At 35.3% G+C, this 19,190-nt stretch overlaps 2 protein-coding genes across 2 annotated transcripts in view; both read left to right on the forward strand.

Annotated features, from left to right (window-relative positions):
- LOC137390628 (sortilin-related receptor-like) overlaps nt 1-9,027 on the forward strand; it is a 34,562-nt gene extending 25,535 nt beyond the window's left edge. Inside the window, exon 5 of the mRNA XM_068076953.1 lies at nt 8,480-9,027. Coding sequence (XP_067933054.1) covers nt 8,480-9,027 — 548 coding nt within the window. The remainder of the gene's footprint in view (nt 1-8,479) is intronic.
- Nucleotides 9,028-9,192: 165 nt separating this feature from the next.
- LOC137390629 (low-density lipoprotein receptor-related protein 1B-like) overlaps nt 9,193-19,190 on the forward strand; it is a 49,741-nt gene continuing 39,743 nt past the window's right edge. The window contains exons 1-6 of the mRNA XM_068076954.1: nt 9,193-9,256; nt 9,709-10,099; nt 12,627-12,718; nt 13,104-13,220; nt 14,694-14,853; nt 15,462-15,570. Of these exons, the coding sequence (XP_067933055.1) occupies nt 9,193-9,256; nt 9,709-10,099; nt 12,627-12,718; nt 13,104-13,220; nt 14,694-14,853; nt 15,462-15,570 (933 nt within the window). The remainder of the gene's footprint in view (nt 9,257-9,708; nt 10,100-12,626; nt 12,719-13,103; nt 13,221-14,693; nt 14,854-15,461; nt 15,571-19,190) is intronic.

Below are 19,190 nucleotides of genomic sequence, written 5' to 3' on the forward strand. Positions count from 1 at the left end.
GCATCGTTTGCTGGGCCAGATGTCTTCTAATTGTCGCTTTAGATTGAACAAACATCTTTTGGGTGTTCAATATCTTCTACATACCTTCAACACCTTTTACATACCTTCAACACCTTTTACATACCTTCAACACCTTTTACATACCTTCAGCACCTTTTACATACCTTCAACACCTTCTACATACCTTCAACACCTTCTACATACCTTCAACACCTTCTACATACCTTCAACACCTTTTACATACCTTCAGCACCTTCTACATACCTTCAGCACTTTCTACATACCTTCAACACCTTCTACATACCTTCAACACCTTCTACATACCTTCAACACCTTTTACATACCTTCAACACCTTCTACATACCTTCAACACCTTCTACATACCTTCAACACCTTTTACATACCTTCAGCACCTTTTACATACCTTCAGCACCTTTTACATACCTTCAACACCTTTTACATACCTTCAACACCTTCTACATACCTTCAACACCTTCTACATACCTTCAGCACCTTTTACATACCTTCAGCACCTTTTACATACCTTCAACACCTTTTACATACCTTCAACACCTTCTACATACCTTCAACACCTTCTACATACCTTCAACACCTTTTACATACCTTCAACACCTTCTACATACCTTCAACACCTTCTACATACCTTCAGCACCTTCTACATACCTTCAACACCTTCTACATACCTTCAACACCTTCTACATACCTTCAACACCTTCTACATACCTTCAACACCTTCTACATACCTTCAACACCTTTTACATACCTTCAGCACCTTCTACATACCTTCAGCACTTTCTACATACCTTCAACACCTTCTACATACCTTCAACACCTTCTACATACCTTCAACACCTTTTACATACCTTCAGCACCTTCTACATACCTTCAACACCTTTTACATACCTTCAACACCTTCTACATACCTTCAACACCTTCTACATACCTTCAACACCTTCTACATACCTTCAACACCTTCTACATACCTTCAACACCTTCTACATACCTTCAACACCTTCTACATACCTTCAACACCTTCTACATACCTTCAGCACTTTCTACATACCTTCAACACCTTCTACATACCTTCAACACCTTCTACATACCTTCAACACCTTTTACATACCTTCAACACCTTCTACATACCTTCAACACCTTCTACATACCTTCAACACCTTCTACATACCTTCAACACCTTTTACATACCTTCAGCACCTTCTACATACCTTCAGCACTTTCTACATACCTTCAACACCTTCTACATACCTTCAACACCTTCTACATACCTTCAACACCTTTTACATACCTTCAGCACCTTCTACATACCTTCAGCACTTTCTACATACCTTCAACACCTTCTACATACTTTCAACACCTTCTACATACCTTCAACACCTTTTACATACCTTCAACACCTTCTACATACCTTCAACACCTTCTACATACCTTCAACACCTTCTACATACCTTCAACACCTTCTACATACCTTCAACACCTTTTACATACCTTCAACACCTTTTACATACCTTCAACACCTTTTACATACCTTCAACACCTTTTACATACCTTCAACACCTTCTACATACCTTCAACACCTTTTACATACCTTCAGCACCTTCTACATACCTTCAGCACTTTCTACATACCTTCAACACCTTCTACATACCTTCAACACCTTCTACATACCTTCAACACCTTCTACATACCTTCAACACCTTTTACATACCTTCAACACCTTTTACATACCTTCAACACCTTTTACATACCTTCAACACCTTTTACATACCTTCAACACCTTCTACATACCTTCAACACCTTTTACATACCTTCAGCACCTTCTACATACCTTCAGCACTTTCTACATACCTTCAACACCTTCTACATACCTTCAACACCTTCTACATACCTTCAACACCTTCTACATACCTTCAACACCTTCTACATACCTTCAACACCTTCTACATACCTTCAACACCTTCTACATACCTTCAACACCTTTTACATACCTTCAGCACCTTCTACATACCTTCAGCACTTTCTACATACCTTCAACACCTTCTACATACCTTCAACACCTTCTACATACCTTCAACACCTTTTACATACCTTCAACACCTTCTACATACCTTCAACACCTTCTACATACCTTCAACACCTTCTACATACCTTCAACACCTTCTACATACCTTCAACACCTTTTACATACCTTCAACACCTTTTACATACCTTCAACACCTTCTACATACCTTCAACACCTTCTACATACCTTCAGCACCTTCTACATACCTTCAACACCTTCTACATACCTTCAACACCTTCTACATACCTTCAACACCTTCTACATACCTTCAACACCTTCTACATACCTTCAACACCTTTTACATACCTTCAGCACCTTCTACATACCTTCAGCACTTTCTACATACCTTCAACACCTTCTACATACCTTCAACACCTTCTACATACCTTCAACACCTTTTACATACCTTCAGCACCTTCTACATACCTTCAACACCTTTTACATACCTTCAACACCTTCTACATACCTTCAACACCTTCTACATACCTTCAACACCTTCTACATACCTTCAACACCTTCTACATACCTTCAACACCTTCTACATACCTTCAACACCTTCTACATACCTTCAACACCTTCTACATACCTTCAGCACTTTCTACATACCTTCAACACCTTCTACATACCTTCAACACCTTCTACATACCTTCAACACCTTTTACATACCTTCAACACCTTCTACATACCTTCAACACCTTCTACATACCTTCAACACCTTCTACATACCTTCAACACCTTTTACATACCTTCAGCACCTTCTACATACCTTCAGCACTTTCTACATACCTTCAACACCTTCTACATACCTTCAACACCTTCTACATACCTTCAACACCTTTTACATACCTTCAGCACCTTCTACATACCTTCAGCACTTTCTACATACCTTCAACACCTTCTACATACTTTCAACACCTTCTACATACCTTCAACACCTTTTACATACCTTCAACACCTTCTACATACCTTCAACACCTTCTACATACCTTCAACACCTTCTACATACCTTCAACACCTTCTACATACCTTCAACACCTTTTACATACCTTCAACACCTTTTACATACCTTCAACACCTTTTACATACCTTCAACACCTTTTACATACCTTCAACACCTTCTACATACCTTCAACACCTTTTACATACCTTCAGCACCTTCTACATACCTTCAGCACTTTCTACATACCTTCAACACCTTCTACATACCTTCAACACCTTCTACATACCTTCAACACCTTCTACATACCTTCAACACCTTTTACATACCTTCAACACCTTTTACATACCTTCAACACCTTTTACATACCTTCAACACCTTTTACATACCTTCAACACCTTCTACATACCTTCAACACCTTTTACATACCTTCAGCACCTTCTACATACCTTCAGCACTTTCTACATACCTTCAACACCTTCTACATACCTTCAACACCTTCTACATACCTTCAACACCTTCTACATACCTTCAACACCTTCTACATACCTTCAACACCTTCTACATACCTTCAACACCTTCTACATACCTTCAACACCTTTTACATACCTTCAGCACCTTCTACATACCTTCAGCACTTTCTACATACCTTCAACACCTTCTACATACCTTCAACACCTTCTACATACCTTCAACACCTTTTACATACTTTCAGCACCTTCTACATACCTTCAGCACTTTCTACATACCTTCAACACCTTCTACATACCTTCAACACCTTCTACATACCTTCAACACCTTTTACATACCTTCAGCACCTTCTACATACCTTCAGCACTTTCTACATACCTTCAACACCTTCTACATACCTTCAACACCTTCTACATACCTTCAACACCTTTTACATACCTTCAGCACCTTCTACATACCTTCAGCACTTTCTACATACCTTCAACACCTTCTACATACCTTCAACACCTTCTACATACCTTCAACACCTTTTACATACTTTCAACACCTTCTACATACCTTCAACACCTTCTACATACCTTCAACACCTTCTACATACCTTCAACACCTTCTACATACCTTCAACACCTTCTACATACCTTCAACACCTTCTACATACCTTCAACACCTTCTACATACCTTCAACACCTTCTACATACCTTCAACACCTTCTACATACCTTCAACACCTTCTACATACCTTCAACACCTTCTACATACCTTCAACACCTTCTACATACCTTCAACACCTTCTACATACCTTCAACACCTTCTACATACCTTCAACACCTTTTACATACCTTCAGCACCTTCTACATACCTTCAGCACTTTCTACATACCTTCAACACCTTCTACATACCTTCAACACCTTCTACATACCTTCAACACCTTTTACATACCTTCAACACCTTCTACATACCTTCAACACCTTCTACATACCTTCAACACCTTCTACATACCTTCAGCACCTTCTACATACCTTCAACACCTTCTACATACCTTCAACACCTTCTACATACCTTCAACACCTTCTACATACCTTCAACACCTTCTACATACCTTCAACACCTTTTACATACCTTCAGCACCTTCTACATACCTTCAGCACTTTCTACATACCTTCAACACCTTCTACATACCTTCAACACCTTCTACATACCTTCAACACCTTTTACATACCTTCAGCACCTTCTACATACCTTCAGCACTTTCTACATACCTTCAACACCTTCTACATACCTTCAACACCTTCTACATACCTTCAACACCTTTTACATACCTTCAACACCTTCTACATACCTTCAACACCTTTTACATACCTTCAACACCTTTTACATACCTTCAACACCTTTTACATACCTTCAACACCTTTTACATACCTTCAACACCTTCTACATACCTTCAACACCTTTTACATACCTTCAACACCTTTTACATACCTTCAGCACCTTTTACATACCTTCAGCACCTTCTACATACCTTCTACACCTTTTACATACCTTCAACACCTTCTACATACCTTCAACACCTTCTACATACCTTCAACACCTTCTACATACCTTCAACACCTTTTACATACCTTCAACACCTTCTACATACCTTCAACACCTTTTACATACCTTCAACACCTTTTACATACCTTCAACACCTTTTACATACCTTCAACACCTTTTACATACCTTCAACACCTTTTACATACCTTCAGCACCTTCTACATACCTTCAGCACCTTTTACATACCTTCAACACCTTCTACATACCTTCAACACCTTTTACATACCTTCAACACCTTTTACATACCTTCAGCACCTTCTACATACCTTCAGCACCTTTTACATACCTTCAGCACCTTCTACATACCTTCAACACCTTTTACATACCTTCAACACCTTCTACATACCTTCAACACCTTCTACATACCTTCAACACCTTTTACATACCTTCAGCACCTTCTACATACCTTCAACACCTTTTACATACCTTCAACACCTTTTACATACCTTCAACACCTTCTACATACCTTCAACACCTTCTACATACCTTCAACACCTTTTACATACCTTCAACACCTTTTACATACCTTCAGCACCTTCTACATACCTTCAGCACCTTTTACATACCTTCAACACCTTCTACATACCTTCAGCACCTTCTACATACCTTCAACACCTTTTACATACCTTCAACACCTTTTACATACCTTCAACACCTTCTACATACCTTCAACACCTTCTACATACCTTCAACACCTTTTACATACCTTCAACACCTTTTACATACCTTCAACACCTTTTACATACCTTCAGCACCTTCTACATACCTTCAACACCTTTTACATACCTTCAACACCTTTTACATACCTTCAACACCTTCTACATACCTTCAACACCTTTTACATACCTTCAACACCTTCTACATACCTTCAACACCTTTTACATACCTTCAACACCTTTTACATACCTTCAACACCTTTTACATACCTTCAACACCTTTTACATACCTTCAACACCTTTTACATACCTTCAGCACCTTCTACATACCTTCAGCACCTTTTACATACCTTCAACACCTTTTACATACCTTCAACACCTTTTACATACCTTCAACACCTTTTACATACCTTCAGCACCTTTTACATACCTTCAGCACCTTCTACATACCTTCAACACCTTCTACATACCTTCAACACCTTCTACATACCTTCAACACCTTTCACATACCTTCAACACCTTCTACATACCTTCAACACCTTTTACATACCTTCAACACCTTTTACATACCTTCAACACCTTTTACATACCTTCAGCACCTTTTACATACCTTCAGCACCTTCTACATACCTTCAACACCTTTTACATACCTTCAACACCTTTTACATACCTTCAACACCTTTTACATACCTTCAACACCTTCTACATACCTTCAACACCTTTTACATACCTTCAACACCTTTTACATACCTTCAACACCTTTTACATACCTTCAACACCTTTTACATACCTTCAACACCTTCTACATACCTTCAACACCTTTTACATACCTTCAGCACCTTTTACATACCTTCAGCACCTTTTACATACCTTCAACACCTTTTACATACCTTCAACACCTTCTACATACCTTCAACACCTTCTACATACCTTCAGCACCTTCTACATACCTTCAGCACCTTTTACATACCTTCAACACTTTCTGCATACTTTCAGCACCTTCTACATACCTTCAACACTTTCTGCATACTTTCAGCACTTTCTGAAATACTGACCTGGTTAAGATTACCGTTCAAACAATTTTTTGAGCAGAGAAAAACTTTCACGTGTCATAATTCACACAAATGATAAACTTTTAGCAGCTCCGCTAGGCACAAATTTTAGCCTAAAACTAGCCAATCACATATCATCCCGTATCAAGACCGGGTTAAACAAGAAACTACTATGTTAGCCTGATGCAGTTATTAATTATTTCTATGATGTTGCTTTCAAAGGTTTAACAAAAGAGTGCAAACTGTTGGAGTCAAAAAACGAACTCCGATACAAACAGAAATAACAAAAGATTTAAATGTTATTGATGTAACCGAGCTGTTATTAGTACAATTTTGAGAACAATTTTCCATAGTTCACATCTATTAGGGGTTTTAAAAGATCAAAGGATGTCGAAGTGGCCATCGAATAGAGGTGGCGTTCAATTAAAGGATGGCGTTGTATTTGTCAAACCTTCTCCTATTATTATAATTCTTCTTCTGTTCTCCAAAATCAATTCATCATGTTATGGGATATCTGGTTATTGAAAATTGAAACATATCAGTGATATACATATTATAAAATTTTGAATCTAGGCATGTTGGTAAAATATATTAACACATCAAGCAGTAAACGTTCATCTACAGCTGTTCTTAACAGAAACGTAAATAGTACAAAACAAAGTGGTACCATTCCACTATCTCACTTACTAATTGCATGTAATTCTTTTATTGAAGTATAATAGTTTAGGTCAACCGGTTTACTTACTTTACGTTTCACGAACTTCACAATTGCTGAGATCTTAGATAATATTTTGTGCCAATAAAAAAATATATATACAAAATAGATATATTTTGTAAACAGAAAATTGTAGTGATATCAGCATTGATAATTTTACTATAAACTTGCAGTTTTTACCGCCTTTCACTATGAGAATCAAATCAGTTTTGAAGTTTATCTTAATCTTAGCAAGAAAGTAGAGCTTCTACTTACAACAAAATATATCTACAAAATTTTTAAGTTATAAAACACCTTTTTAGAGAAATACTGTTTCGAATTATTCAAAATACATGTATTTCTTGATACTAAAAACTAATAGGCCTTTTATACTTCGGTACGCTTGTTTCATCCGTTTGAAAAAAAGAAAATTTTTTTTTATTCGATAAGGTGCAAAAGGCGTCCTCTTGCAGGCAAATTTGATATGAGATTGGTTAACTAAAATAAAACTCATAGAATGCATATTTATGAAGGTAGACAATGGTCTAAATACCTATCCCCATGTGAAACAAACCACGCTTGAACGTTCACCCTAACCTTTACTAATCTGTGATCTTGAACTGTCCATTCTTCTAGTTTCTTTGTCCAATAAGGCTGCCAGACATCGATCTTTCTTGTGCTGCTTTTAACGCTATGTACATTTAGCTATCAGTGCAATGAGCTGAATAGATGAAAATTGTTTACAATAAAATTGCAAGAATACCTTTTCAATAGAAAGTAAGAAATCAATGAATTGAAATCTGAATAATTTGTTTTTGTACAAAATAGCCTAATACTGCTATGGCTGTGCTTGCTCTATGACAACAGCAACAAAGGCAAAAATATTTGACAAAATTTGTACATGTACATGTATACCGGCTGGTGTGCACTCGGCTTCAAGTTTTCTTCGTTTCGTTTGACTGGTTTTTATTTGTTACAGGTTGCTCTGAGCGATGCATCAGTAGTACACAAACATGGAATGGTTATCTTCTAAAATTCATCTGTATGGACTCCAAACTATGTGATGGTATAGTCGATTGCTTAGATGGCAGTGATGAATCAGTGACTCGTTGCAATTGTTCAGGAGGTATAGAATGCTCTTTAACTGACCGCTGCTTACCTTCTGCTGCCGAATGTGATGGGGATAATCAATGTGGAGATTCCAGAGATTGGACAGACGAGTGTTTCTGTGATTATGGAGAATATCAAGTACAGTATTGTAATAACACCGGTAGATGTCTGGCACCCTGGCAGATCTGTGATGGAGTCGATGATTGTGGAGACATGAGTGATGAAACTTCCTGTCCGTCTGTCGTAATGAACTGCGAATATTTTTCCGATCTTAAATATCCGTGTGAAACGTTTGCTGATAAAACTGACAGATGTATTAACTTGACATTGGTGTGTGATGGCCACCGTGACTGTGTTGACGGGTCAGATGAAACCATTTGTAATAATCCTTGCTCAAGGGGAGAAATCAGGTACTAATCTTTGTAATTGGAGATTAATTTTTTACAACAATCTGTTCATTTTGTTTTTTCTTAAATAATACAGGGTTTTTAAATTATATTTTTAGATAAACTTGTATTATATTCTAGGTGTGGTTCTGGAACCAGTAGGCTAACAGGTAGACCTGTCTGTGTTTGGGAGGACATGTGGTGTGATGGTACTTTCCATTGCTTTGATCATAGTGATGAGAACTATCTCATGTGTCAAGGTAATATCTCAATTGGCGAAAAATGTGAAATGCAACTGCTAGTTTTTGTTGACAAAAGTTTGAAGCCAAAGCCACCATAGGACCAGCTTCAAAAGAAATTCTGCGCAAAAGTTTTGACAAAATCTGATAAAAGATTTTGGTTCATTGGTAAGAATTACAAAAAAGTTTTCATCAAAATGTTCGGTTGATGAATATTGGATCTTGAATACAATCATTTTTTTGTAGGCACATTGGCTCACAATACTCTGTGATATTCATTATAAAGAAAAACATACTGAAAAACACACAATACTGAATGACAAATGTTCACAAAGAGAACATTTTTGGTTAGAAAATTAGCTAAAACAACACATAGAATACGTTTACATCAGCTATAACATGTTTTTCAAAGCTGCCCATCGACACTATTCTAAGATGAAATAAAACTATGATATTTGTTTGATATGTTGTAGAGGCATGCATTGGAGAAGATGATATTGAACCAAAACGGTGCAGATCAGCGGTGAACAACAGCACATACATCTGCATAAATTCAACCAACCACTGCGATGGCATCATCGATTGCCTTAACAAGGAAGATGAATCCTGTTGTACCAATAATGAACTTGTGTGTTCAATTGACTTCAAGTGTATCGAAGATAGAAATATTTGCGATGGTGTGGTCGATTGTTCCGACGGAAGCGATGAGTATTGCGCCCCGTGCAATTCCTCTCATTTCAAGTGTAACAATAGTCGATGTATTCCTCAATCATTGTACTGCAATGGTGAAAATGATTGCGTAGACGGTAGTGATGAGTCAGGGAATTGCGAACTCCTGAATGAATGCACATCTGATGAATACAGGTATATAATATCAATTGAACATTTTTTATATACTTTTATAAGACCATAAGACCATTTTGAAAGCATAGTTGTTAAGATACCTGAGAGCACCACTGATGAGTAGAATTGAAATTAGCTAACAATTCAATTATGCGCAATGAATAATAAAATAATGACAATCGCGTGTTTAAAAGTTGAGTTTTAAAAGTGTTCAAAAGGAATGTGCCAGCGTGTCTACATGTTGAAGCAAGTTCACACATTTTTTATTTAAAGTATCGGTTTTAGGATGTAGAATTTCTTATATAGACATACATGTAAGTTACATCTGCCTGTAGTTTTATAATATGATTAGCTGTGCTACCCGCCGTTATCCGAGTAATCAAAAATTCTTTGGACAGAAAATTTATTTGTATTTAACATATAACAACATTTGCCATTCTAACTTTCAAACTACATATCATGAGAAAAGTGTTTTTTGTCGTTGAAATAATTTGAGAGAAAATAAAAACAACTGTAAAGATTTTAAACTTTGTCAAACAATTGTAACTTTGAACAGATGAACAACTACAACCACAAGATGAACTTTTAACAATTGTAACAGAGAATTTAAATGTATGTAAACATAAGAGAGTGAGGAAGAACTGATTCTTGTAATCTTACTCGATAAACCTTACAATAATCTTACAAATGTTTGTTGTAAAAAGTGAAATTAATTACGAGTTACTAATTGGTTAGGTTTAGAAAGAAAGATGTGTAAGCTAATACATCTAGCTGTACAGCTCGGCATTGCCTGGGTAATAAAAAAGGTCTGTGGACTGAAAATTGATTTGTATTTAACATATAACAACATTTGCCATTCTAACTAAAAACATCTGTAAAGGTTTTTAAACTTTGTCAAACAACTTTTAAACTTCATATCATGAGGAAAATGCTTCATGCAGGTCAAATAAATTAAGAAAAATAAAACAACTATCTAAAGGTTTAAATGTACTGTAAAAGTGAAATAATTAGCAAGTAATAGTTAAATTGACTCTGTATTGCTACGATTGCAACGTGAGATGATTCAGTAATAATATAATTAGTACAAACTGAGAATACAACATAAAAATTCTGAAAATGTTGAAACAATAATAGCAATTCTTGCATAGAAATGTCTGTACAAAAACTTACGGTTACACCAGTGGCTATCCATCAAAACTCTGAATACGACGATACTGGTATGACAATATGTAAAATTGAGATATTGTAGTGTATTTGTTTGATCGAAGGTGAGAGAATCTAGAAGCCTTCCTACTCGAGATAATACATCGGTCCGCGTGAAAAGTATCAATCTTCACAGTGATTTTGCAATTGAACTAAAAGCCAGAAATAGAGGTTCACAAAAAGACAAAAAAGGGATCGTGTTTCATTGAGCTAATAGAATTTAAATTCTAATCCAAATTCTAATATCGAGAGAGTCTATTGTTGATATCGCTTTGCTGAAAACAAATTAGCCCTACTACAGCGAGGATAAAATAGCATGGCGTTTCATAAAGCTAAAAATGTTCCTAGTGTTGTAACTATTTCGTCGTTTTGGTGTAAAAAAGAAAAGCGATGGATACGTTATGTATAAAGAGAGCGCAACTGTATGAGCTTCCGTGGTCTCGTTGTTAATGTGTTGAATTATCAATCTGTGTTCGCGATCTTAGCAAATTCTAGTCTAGCATAACGTGAAATTTTAAATCCAAAATTTTAATAGCTAGAGCTGAACATACCGAAAACAGAAAACATACTTTGAAAAATATATATATATACAGTAGATGCTTCTCACTACGCCCCACTTGATGTTATAATTTATATTTTACTCTTTCAATGTCCATATATGCTTACTTAGTTCAGTGCTTAATCTCTTCACTCATTTCTAAAAAATGACGAATGATTGAGATAACGTTGTCTGAATGTAGTATCTGTCAATCTGATGTAATGGTAATTTGGTTATCTGTCTTCGGTAGTGGCTGTTGATTTCTATTTAATTGTATGATTGACTTGCTCAAGCATTTTCTTTACAGCTATTACTACTTTGGCAGTTGCAATCTCTTAATTTTTTATTAGCTGGCACATTTAAATAACGGTGCAGAAGTCCAGTGTTGTGAGCACTAATAATATTACTTACACAGATGTAGATTGTTCACGCAGATCTAGAGTGTTCACACAGATGTAGATTGTTCACGCAGATCTAGAGTGTTCACACAGATGTAGATTGTTCACACAGATGTAGATTGTTCACACAGATATAGATTGTTCACACAGATGTAGATTGTTCACACAGATGTAAATTGTTCACACAGATGTAGATTGTTCACACAGATGTAAATTGTTCACACATATGTAGATTGTTCACACAGATGTAGATTGTTCACACAGATGTAGCTGCTTTAAACTTACATCTAGTTTCTGTTAAAAATCTCTAATATCAGGTTATCTAAATCTTGATCAAAGGAAATACTGAGTGAGAAAGGTGCATTAACCTGTAACGGCTTTCAATTTATTTTATGGTCTGATGTTACAGCTGTTCAGATGGTGGATGCATTGACAGTGAGCAGGAATGTGATGGTGTCAGCGATTGTGACGATGGATCGGATGAAGATGACTGCGAAGGTGGTAGTTATACAAAGAAAACTCAAGCATTTTGTTTAAACTTAAAAAGCAGTACTTTTTGGTTGTTAGCCATGTTTTTACAAATGCTTATGTAATGAAAAGTTTTCAGCAATGAGACAGAAGATACTAAGCAGACGAAAAATGCTACCGTTGGCTTCTGTTACTAGGTTAGAATTTTGCTGCTTGGTGACCTGTTCTGGTAGAACTGCTACGACTGCTCTAATGCTAACATTTGATTATATTTTATTTCATTCTAGCTAACCTTTAACCTTTGACAAATATAAAGTACTCAGTTTAATTTAATGGTAAAAGAGCAAAATTGCATACAATTAAAAAAATTTATTAACCAAAACAAATGCTTCAGTCTTTTTCTGCTTCATTGCTTTAGGAGACAGCTGGATTCCCGGTATTAAAAAACCAATAAACTGGAATTGGATTGGACCAACTATATCATCATTGGTAGGAGCAAGCATCGGTGTTGGGTTTGGAATAAGAAGATATTATAGTGAGTTTCTAAAGACTATCTTACAAAAGAATATATATAGAATGCAGTTTGTCCTCTCAACAGGCCGTACTCTAGACATGCAGCCCCAGCAGAGAATAGGCTGCATCCTCAAAACTGGCAGTAGCTAAAAGCTAATTACACACTATTCTTCAAACTAAGTATATATATATAAGATTGCTTCCTCCTATGGGTGGTAATTTCTGCTCTAATTCAGGTCTCCTACCAGAGACCTGAGAGTTTGAGCACTGCAACTCACCTGAGTTGATTGCTGTCGGTATTTGGGCAAGCCACATTTTATGCACCGGCGTTATAGCGCCCTGTGCCTCAATGACTATTGAAATTACAGTTGTTCTTACATTCCAGCATTTTTCAATCTCTCCTCCAAGATGGAGATATTTCTCTACCTTTTTGTTTTCTTTGCTGGCTATATTGTAGTCATTGGGTACTGCTATATCTATTATAGTATATACACACACACTCACGCACGCACGCATACATACTTACATACATACATATATATATATATATATATATATACACATTACTGATATATATATAGATATATATACGTTTCTATATATATAGATATATATATATGTTTCTATATATATAGATATATATATGTTTCTATATATATAGATATATATAGAAACAGTACTTCCTGTAGCATGAGTATATACGTACATATATATATATAGTGTGTATACATAAATATATATAGATAATATATATATATTATCTGTTCATTTTTTCTATCGCAATGCGATATTTATTCTCGTATTGGCATAGATATTCTGCAGCGGTGAAATGTGGCTGATTAGCTCAGCTGCTTGGAGTGTCAGCTCAACAAACTGAATGTCATAGGCTCAGGCTCATACTGCCAACACTTTAGATGTCACGTTATTGCATGTACAGATTTATACTATTACATGAGTGTTAGAATATTTAAATAATTGCTACTGCATCGCAAAAAATTAAATGCTTTGATACCCATACTGCACTTTATCATGACAATTTAACATCAATTTAAAGTTCACCTAAGGTTAGCGGCAAATCTTTGAGTCTCCTTACTGAATTTCAAACAAAGCGGATTTCAAACAGAAGAAAGTACAGTAGAAATTCTAATATGTTCATCGAGGACCACTCATTTCAAAGAATCATTATCTACATAGAGTATTTCTCAATTGTCAGTTATTAAGGTTTATGACCAAAAGGTGGCAGCTATCATCTAGAATGACCAATAGTAAAAAAAGAAACATCTGGGATGAGTGTTTCAATTTTAATTCAATGACAATTTAATTAAAGTCGAACAGAATCAAAAACTGTTGTTTTTACTTATTGTCAAGTTTTAAACTTGTAGATAAAATGATGAGATATTGTAAACATAGTTAATTCTACACAAGATGCATGATAGCGGTATTCTGTATAAATATTACGAACATAATTATTGAATTGATATTTTTAAATTTGTAGTGCGCAAGAAGTGTCGCATCAACCAGCAAAGTTCTCCTCCTATTAATTCTAATGTACCACAACAAAACAATCAAAAGATATCAACCTTCCCAAAGCAACCAAGAGAAGGTCAACCTGACTCGTCTATAACTTCTCAACCAGCTGGTTATCATGAGAACAGGTAAGTGTTGGTGATCTAGAAGGAAGCAGTGATCAGTAAGTAATACAGCCTCCTGGATTGCTTGTCTTTTCTGTTTCATATAGCTGTGAGAGTACTTTAACTTTTAATGCTTTTTTTTGTCATAATATTTGTCCACGGCATTTTGTCTGTTCTGCCAGCCTCTGTTTTCACTTTACGGCCCATTTGCTAATCAACAGAAGATTTCAGTAACAGTTGTCACAAGGTTTTTATTAATGGTTTTTATGGTCTAGAAGCTTGCATATGATAGCAGAGATTTTGATGAAGATTGAACATGGCCATGTTAAATAATTATAGCTTATCAAACGTTGCCTATTTCTACTTATACCTGAACATAAAACGACCATCATGTTTGAATGACTAGTATAGCTCGAATGTTTTATAAATCCTTTTTGATAATCAAAAATCCTTATTCAATATTGTTTAGCTACAATACGGTTGTACTGATTCTTTTTAAACCATGGGAGTATGGGCTTACCTATAATGGTACAACAGGCTACTTGGATTTTACCAGACCAAGCAAGAATGAATTTTTCAATTGAGTCAGATTTTATGTGCATTATCAACATGACTTCCTGGTTCCCTTATAGAACTGATAATAACAGCACGATGCCTCCTCCTCCCGTATATGACTCCCTGTATCAGTCTGGAGGCGCTGCTCCCCAGCCAGTTCATCCAGTACCAGTCCAGCCTAAACAGGTGATGACTAGTTGATGACTTGTTTTGTATTATCCCATGCATGTTTTAATGCTTGCGCTTAATCTAGACTTTTGTCATGTTAATTAGAGAAAGGTAATTAATGACTTTGGAAACCGCTCTACAAGTGAAGAATGCTTCATGACATTTTGTCAAGCTACTACTTTCTAATTATAATAGTTTAGATTTGAGGCAAGAAAGTTACCTGCTTGTGCAACTTTTAATCAGTATTGTAAGGCAAGTGTATGAGTTTCATTTCAACAAAATAAAACTCATACTCACAACTCAAAGGTGTCCTTTTTCTTAAGTTTTATAAATTATGAGTGGTCCATCGTTTCAAATTTAGCTTTTTGGTTTTTTTAATAAGAATACTAGCATTATGTATCATGCATCCCGCATCATGCATACTTGCGTCATGATGAGTAACGTACACATTGCTACATAGTGGACGAGTCAGAGAAAACCTTGTTAGTAGCGGGTAAGCAGATGTCACTTGATGTACCGTCAGAAGCTGTAGACTGATATATTTTAAATAGTACAAATTTGTAAGCTATTATGATGGGTGGCTCGTCTTATAATAGGAAGATTCTAAAATGATAAAATTGTTTTTATTAAAGTGATATTAAAATATTTGTGCTGAAATAATTTTTTGATCATCTACAAGTTAATAAGGATAAATGACACAAGGAGCATAACTTCAACTCTCTTCTTCAATTGCTAATTGCGTACCCCAACCATCAGCACGTAATTTTTTAGTTGTAAAAGATGCAAAAGCACTGCTGGTATACAAGTGGAATTTTAAAATCTCTGTGCAGACACTTAAGGCGTGCGCACCACAAAATATGGAGCATACCATGCAGTAGATACACATGCTGCTTTCTGAGGAGTTATGAATCCAATGAAACATTTTAGCACACACTAAATATGTTTATTACAAGACATGTGTTTAGTTATCATAGTTATCCTGAGGCTAACCTGCGTCTATGAAGATCTTGGGGTATGACATTTAATGATGCTTTTTCCTGCAAAGCCATTATCAATAGTTTATCTTTCCGATAATAGAGTAAGATTCTTTGTCCATAAATACTGAACGAATAATTATTTGTGAAAAGAACTATAACATGCTTGAGATCAGAAAATTTGATACATGCTGTTTAGTATGTTGTTTATTTAGCGTTTTATCTGTGCAATAATCACTCAATCTACTTCAGCGTGCACTTGAAATTTGTGATTTGCATCATTTTATGCCGGTAATTAAAACATATTATGTTTAAATTTTAATACGTAAAGTGAATGTTGATGAAACTAACCAATCATAAGCTGTTTTTCTAACAATGATCTCCTAATTTCTCAACTCATTATAGCTAAAACTTTTTATGAGGCTTTGAGAATTATTGCTTTATGTTTTAAATGCTTGTAGATTTTATATTTTTAAATTCTCTAACAATTGTCTATCACCCAATAAAGTGATTATGGAATGAATCAAATGAAATCCTTTAGAAACTTGCTCAATGTAATAAGAATCTGTTTATTGTAGTCTCCTGCAAAGCTGTCACCTTTACATGGAAATCAGTAAGTTGCTATTTATGAACTAATAAAACTTTCTATGTTTTTGTGCATACTTTGTTTAATGTTTGCGAATCAATATGTTGCAACAAACAATATGTAAATGACTAATAGGTGAACATCGGTTTGTTTTAGGAAAAAAACTAATTATGTCAAAAGTGATGATTTATTTGACAAAAATAAGCAGTAACACACTCACCCATATTCTCATCAGTTTCAGCACAAATTTTCCATTTTAAAATTGATCATATATGTTAGTTTTCAGTATATTTCTGAAAAGTTTTTATAAAGAAATTATTTTGGCAATAATAAAATGCTTATGAGGTTATATCATCTGCTAGTTATTACATTATACTAACTAGCGGAATGCCCGGCATTGCACAGGTAGTAAAAATCAGCTGGCAAACAGTGAATGGTAATGTACATGTAGTTGCCCGTTACTTGCCATTAGCCTGACACAATGTCAATGGCTAATTTGAGTAAGCGTACTAATAAGAGCTAACTACTTGCTCTCACAGGAGAGCAAGCATAACATTCCGTTGTCTCCTAACCGAGAGTGGTGGCGTATTTCCACCAAATAGCGACATACATCACTTAAAGAATCCATCAGTCTCGGGTAGCTAAATTGGTAAGGCATTTGCCTGGTGAATAAAAGGTTTCAAGACCAAACCTTCTGTGATAGGGATTCATCATTCCAATATTTTAATAGATATAGCTGGCCAAACTGAACTACATACACACAGATTTTAAAATTTATATATATAGTTTCTTTGAAATAATTCTTCTTTACTTAATGCCAAACTCGGTTATGTTGCTGTTTACCAGAAGTTCATAGAATAAACCAATTACTTGTTGTATTCTAAAGAGTATGACTTTCTACGTAGCTCCCCCAAACATTGAGTCTTACTCGCCGAAATACCTGTAATGTGAAGCTAACCGTATTGGCTGAGTCACCAGCTTTATATTGTGTAATGGTTCTCAATTTGGTTGTATCTGCAAACTTAGAGAGAAAAAACTTTAATTTGTGATAGAGTTCAAACTTTTACTATTATAGCTTGGATGTCTATGCATCAAGAGAGCTTTAATTTGAGTTGTAACAGCAGATTACTAGTTGCTGTATTTTAATACTAGCATCATTCTGACTTGTACAATTTATTGAACAATATTTTTCATATGCTTAGAAAATACATTCAATTGTCCAACAATAACGTTAATAATATTTAAATCACATAGAATATAGGTAACTGCTCAGTTTTTAAAAAATGAATTAAAGCACATATGTACTTTAACCCCAGTTTAAATGTGTTTGTTTTTCATCTGATGCTCATAGAAATCTTATTTGTCACATTTTTTGCAGGCCTTCCAGTGGCTTCGGTAGAAACAACCCGCTGCCACCTGTCAAGAGATAAAAAATTTACTGTATTTAACTCCCTTACTCAAGTAGTCATTTGATACAATTTGACATAAGATTTCACAAGTTGCTATTTTGTTGGCATATTTTCTTTTTGTAGTATATCAGAGTTTTATACCGGATTATTTTCTATACTTGAGATCGCTCTGTTTTGTGATACAGCAAGTCAATTTATTTTCATATTTTCCTTTCTTAAGTTTTTGTTTCTGCATAAGTGGGCTTGTTGGCTACAAGCCTTCTTTCTTTTTGGTGTTGAAGGCTATTTTAATAGCTCCTTTTTACACACTTTTATAAATTTCTTTCTTTTCCAGGTTTATACTCTTTTTATCAAGTTGTTGTAAATGGATGCATGTGCTCAGCCCAGGTGATAGACACAAATCTACACCCTCAAAATTTATATCATAGGAGAAAAATGAAAAGACCTGTCATGAAGTACTGTTTTTGAAAACCATGTGCTACCAAGTGATTAGCTGTCATGAAATAATTTCTCCGGAAATCAAATGCTATGATAATCATTGAGCTGTGTCAATTTCATATATAATCATAGATATTTATTTTAAAATAAACTATTTGAACCTGAAGTGAGATATGATTTATTGGTTTCAAGCCTCTGGTCATAGACCACTCCTCTTTTTGTTCGGCTAGC

The sequence above is a fragment of the Watersipora subatra genome, chromosome 3 (assembly GCF_963576615.1).
Source record: "Watersipora subatra chromosome 3, tzWatSuba1.1, whole genome shotgun sequence".
Lineage (NCBI taxonomy): Eukaryota > Metazoa > Bryozoa > Gymnolaemata > Cheilostomatida > Watersiporidae > Watersipora > Watersipora subatra.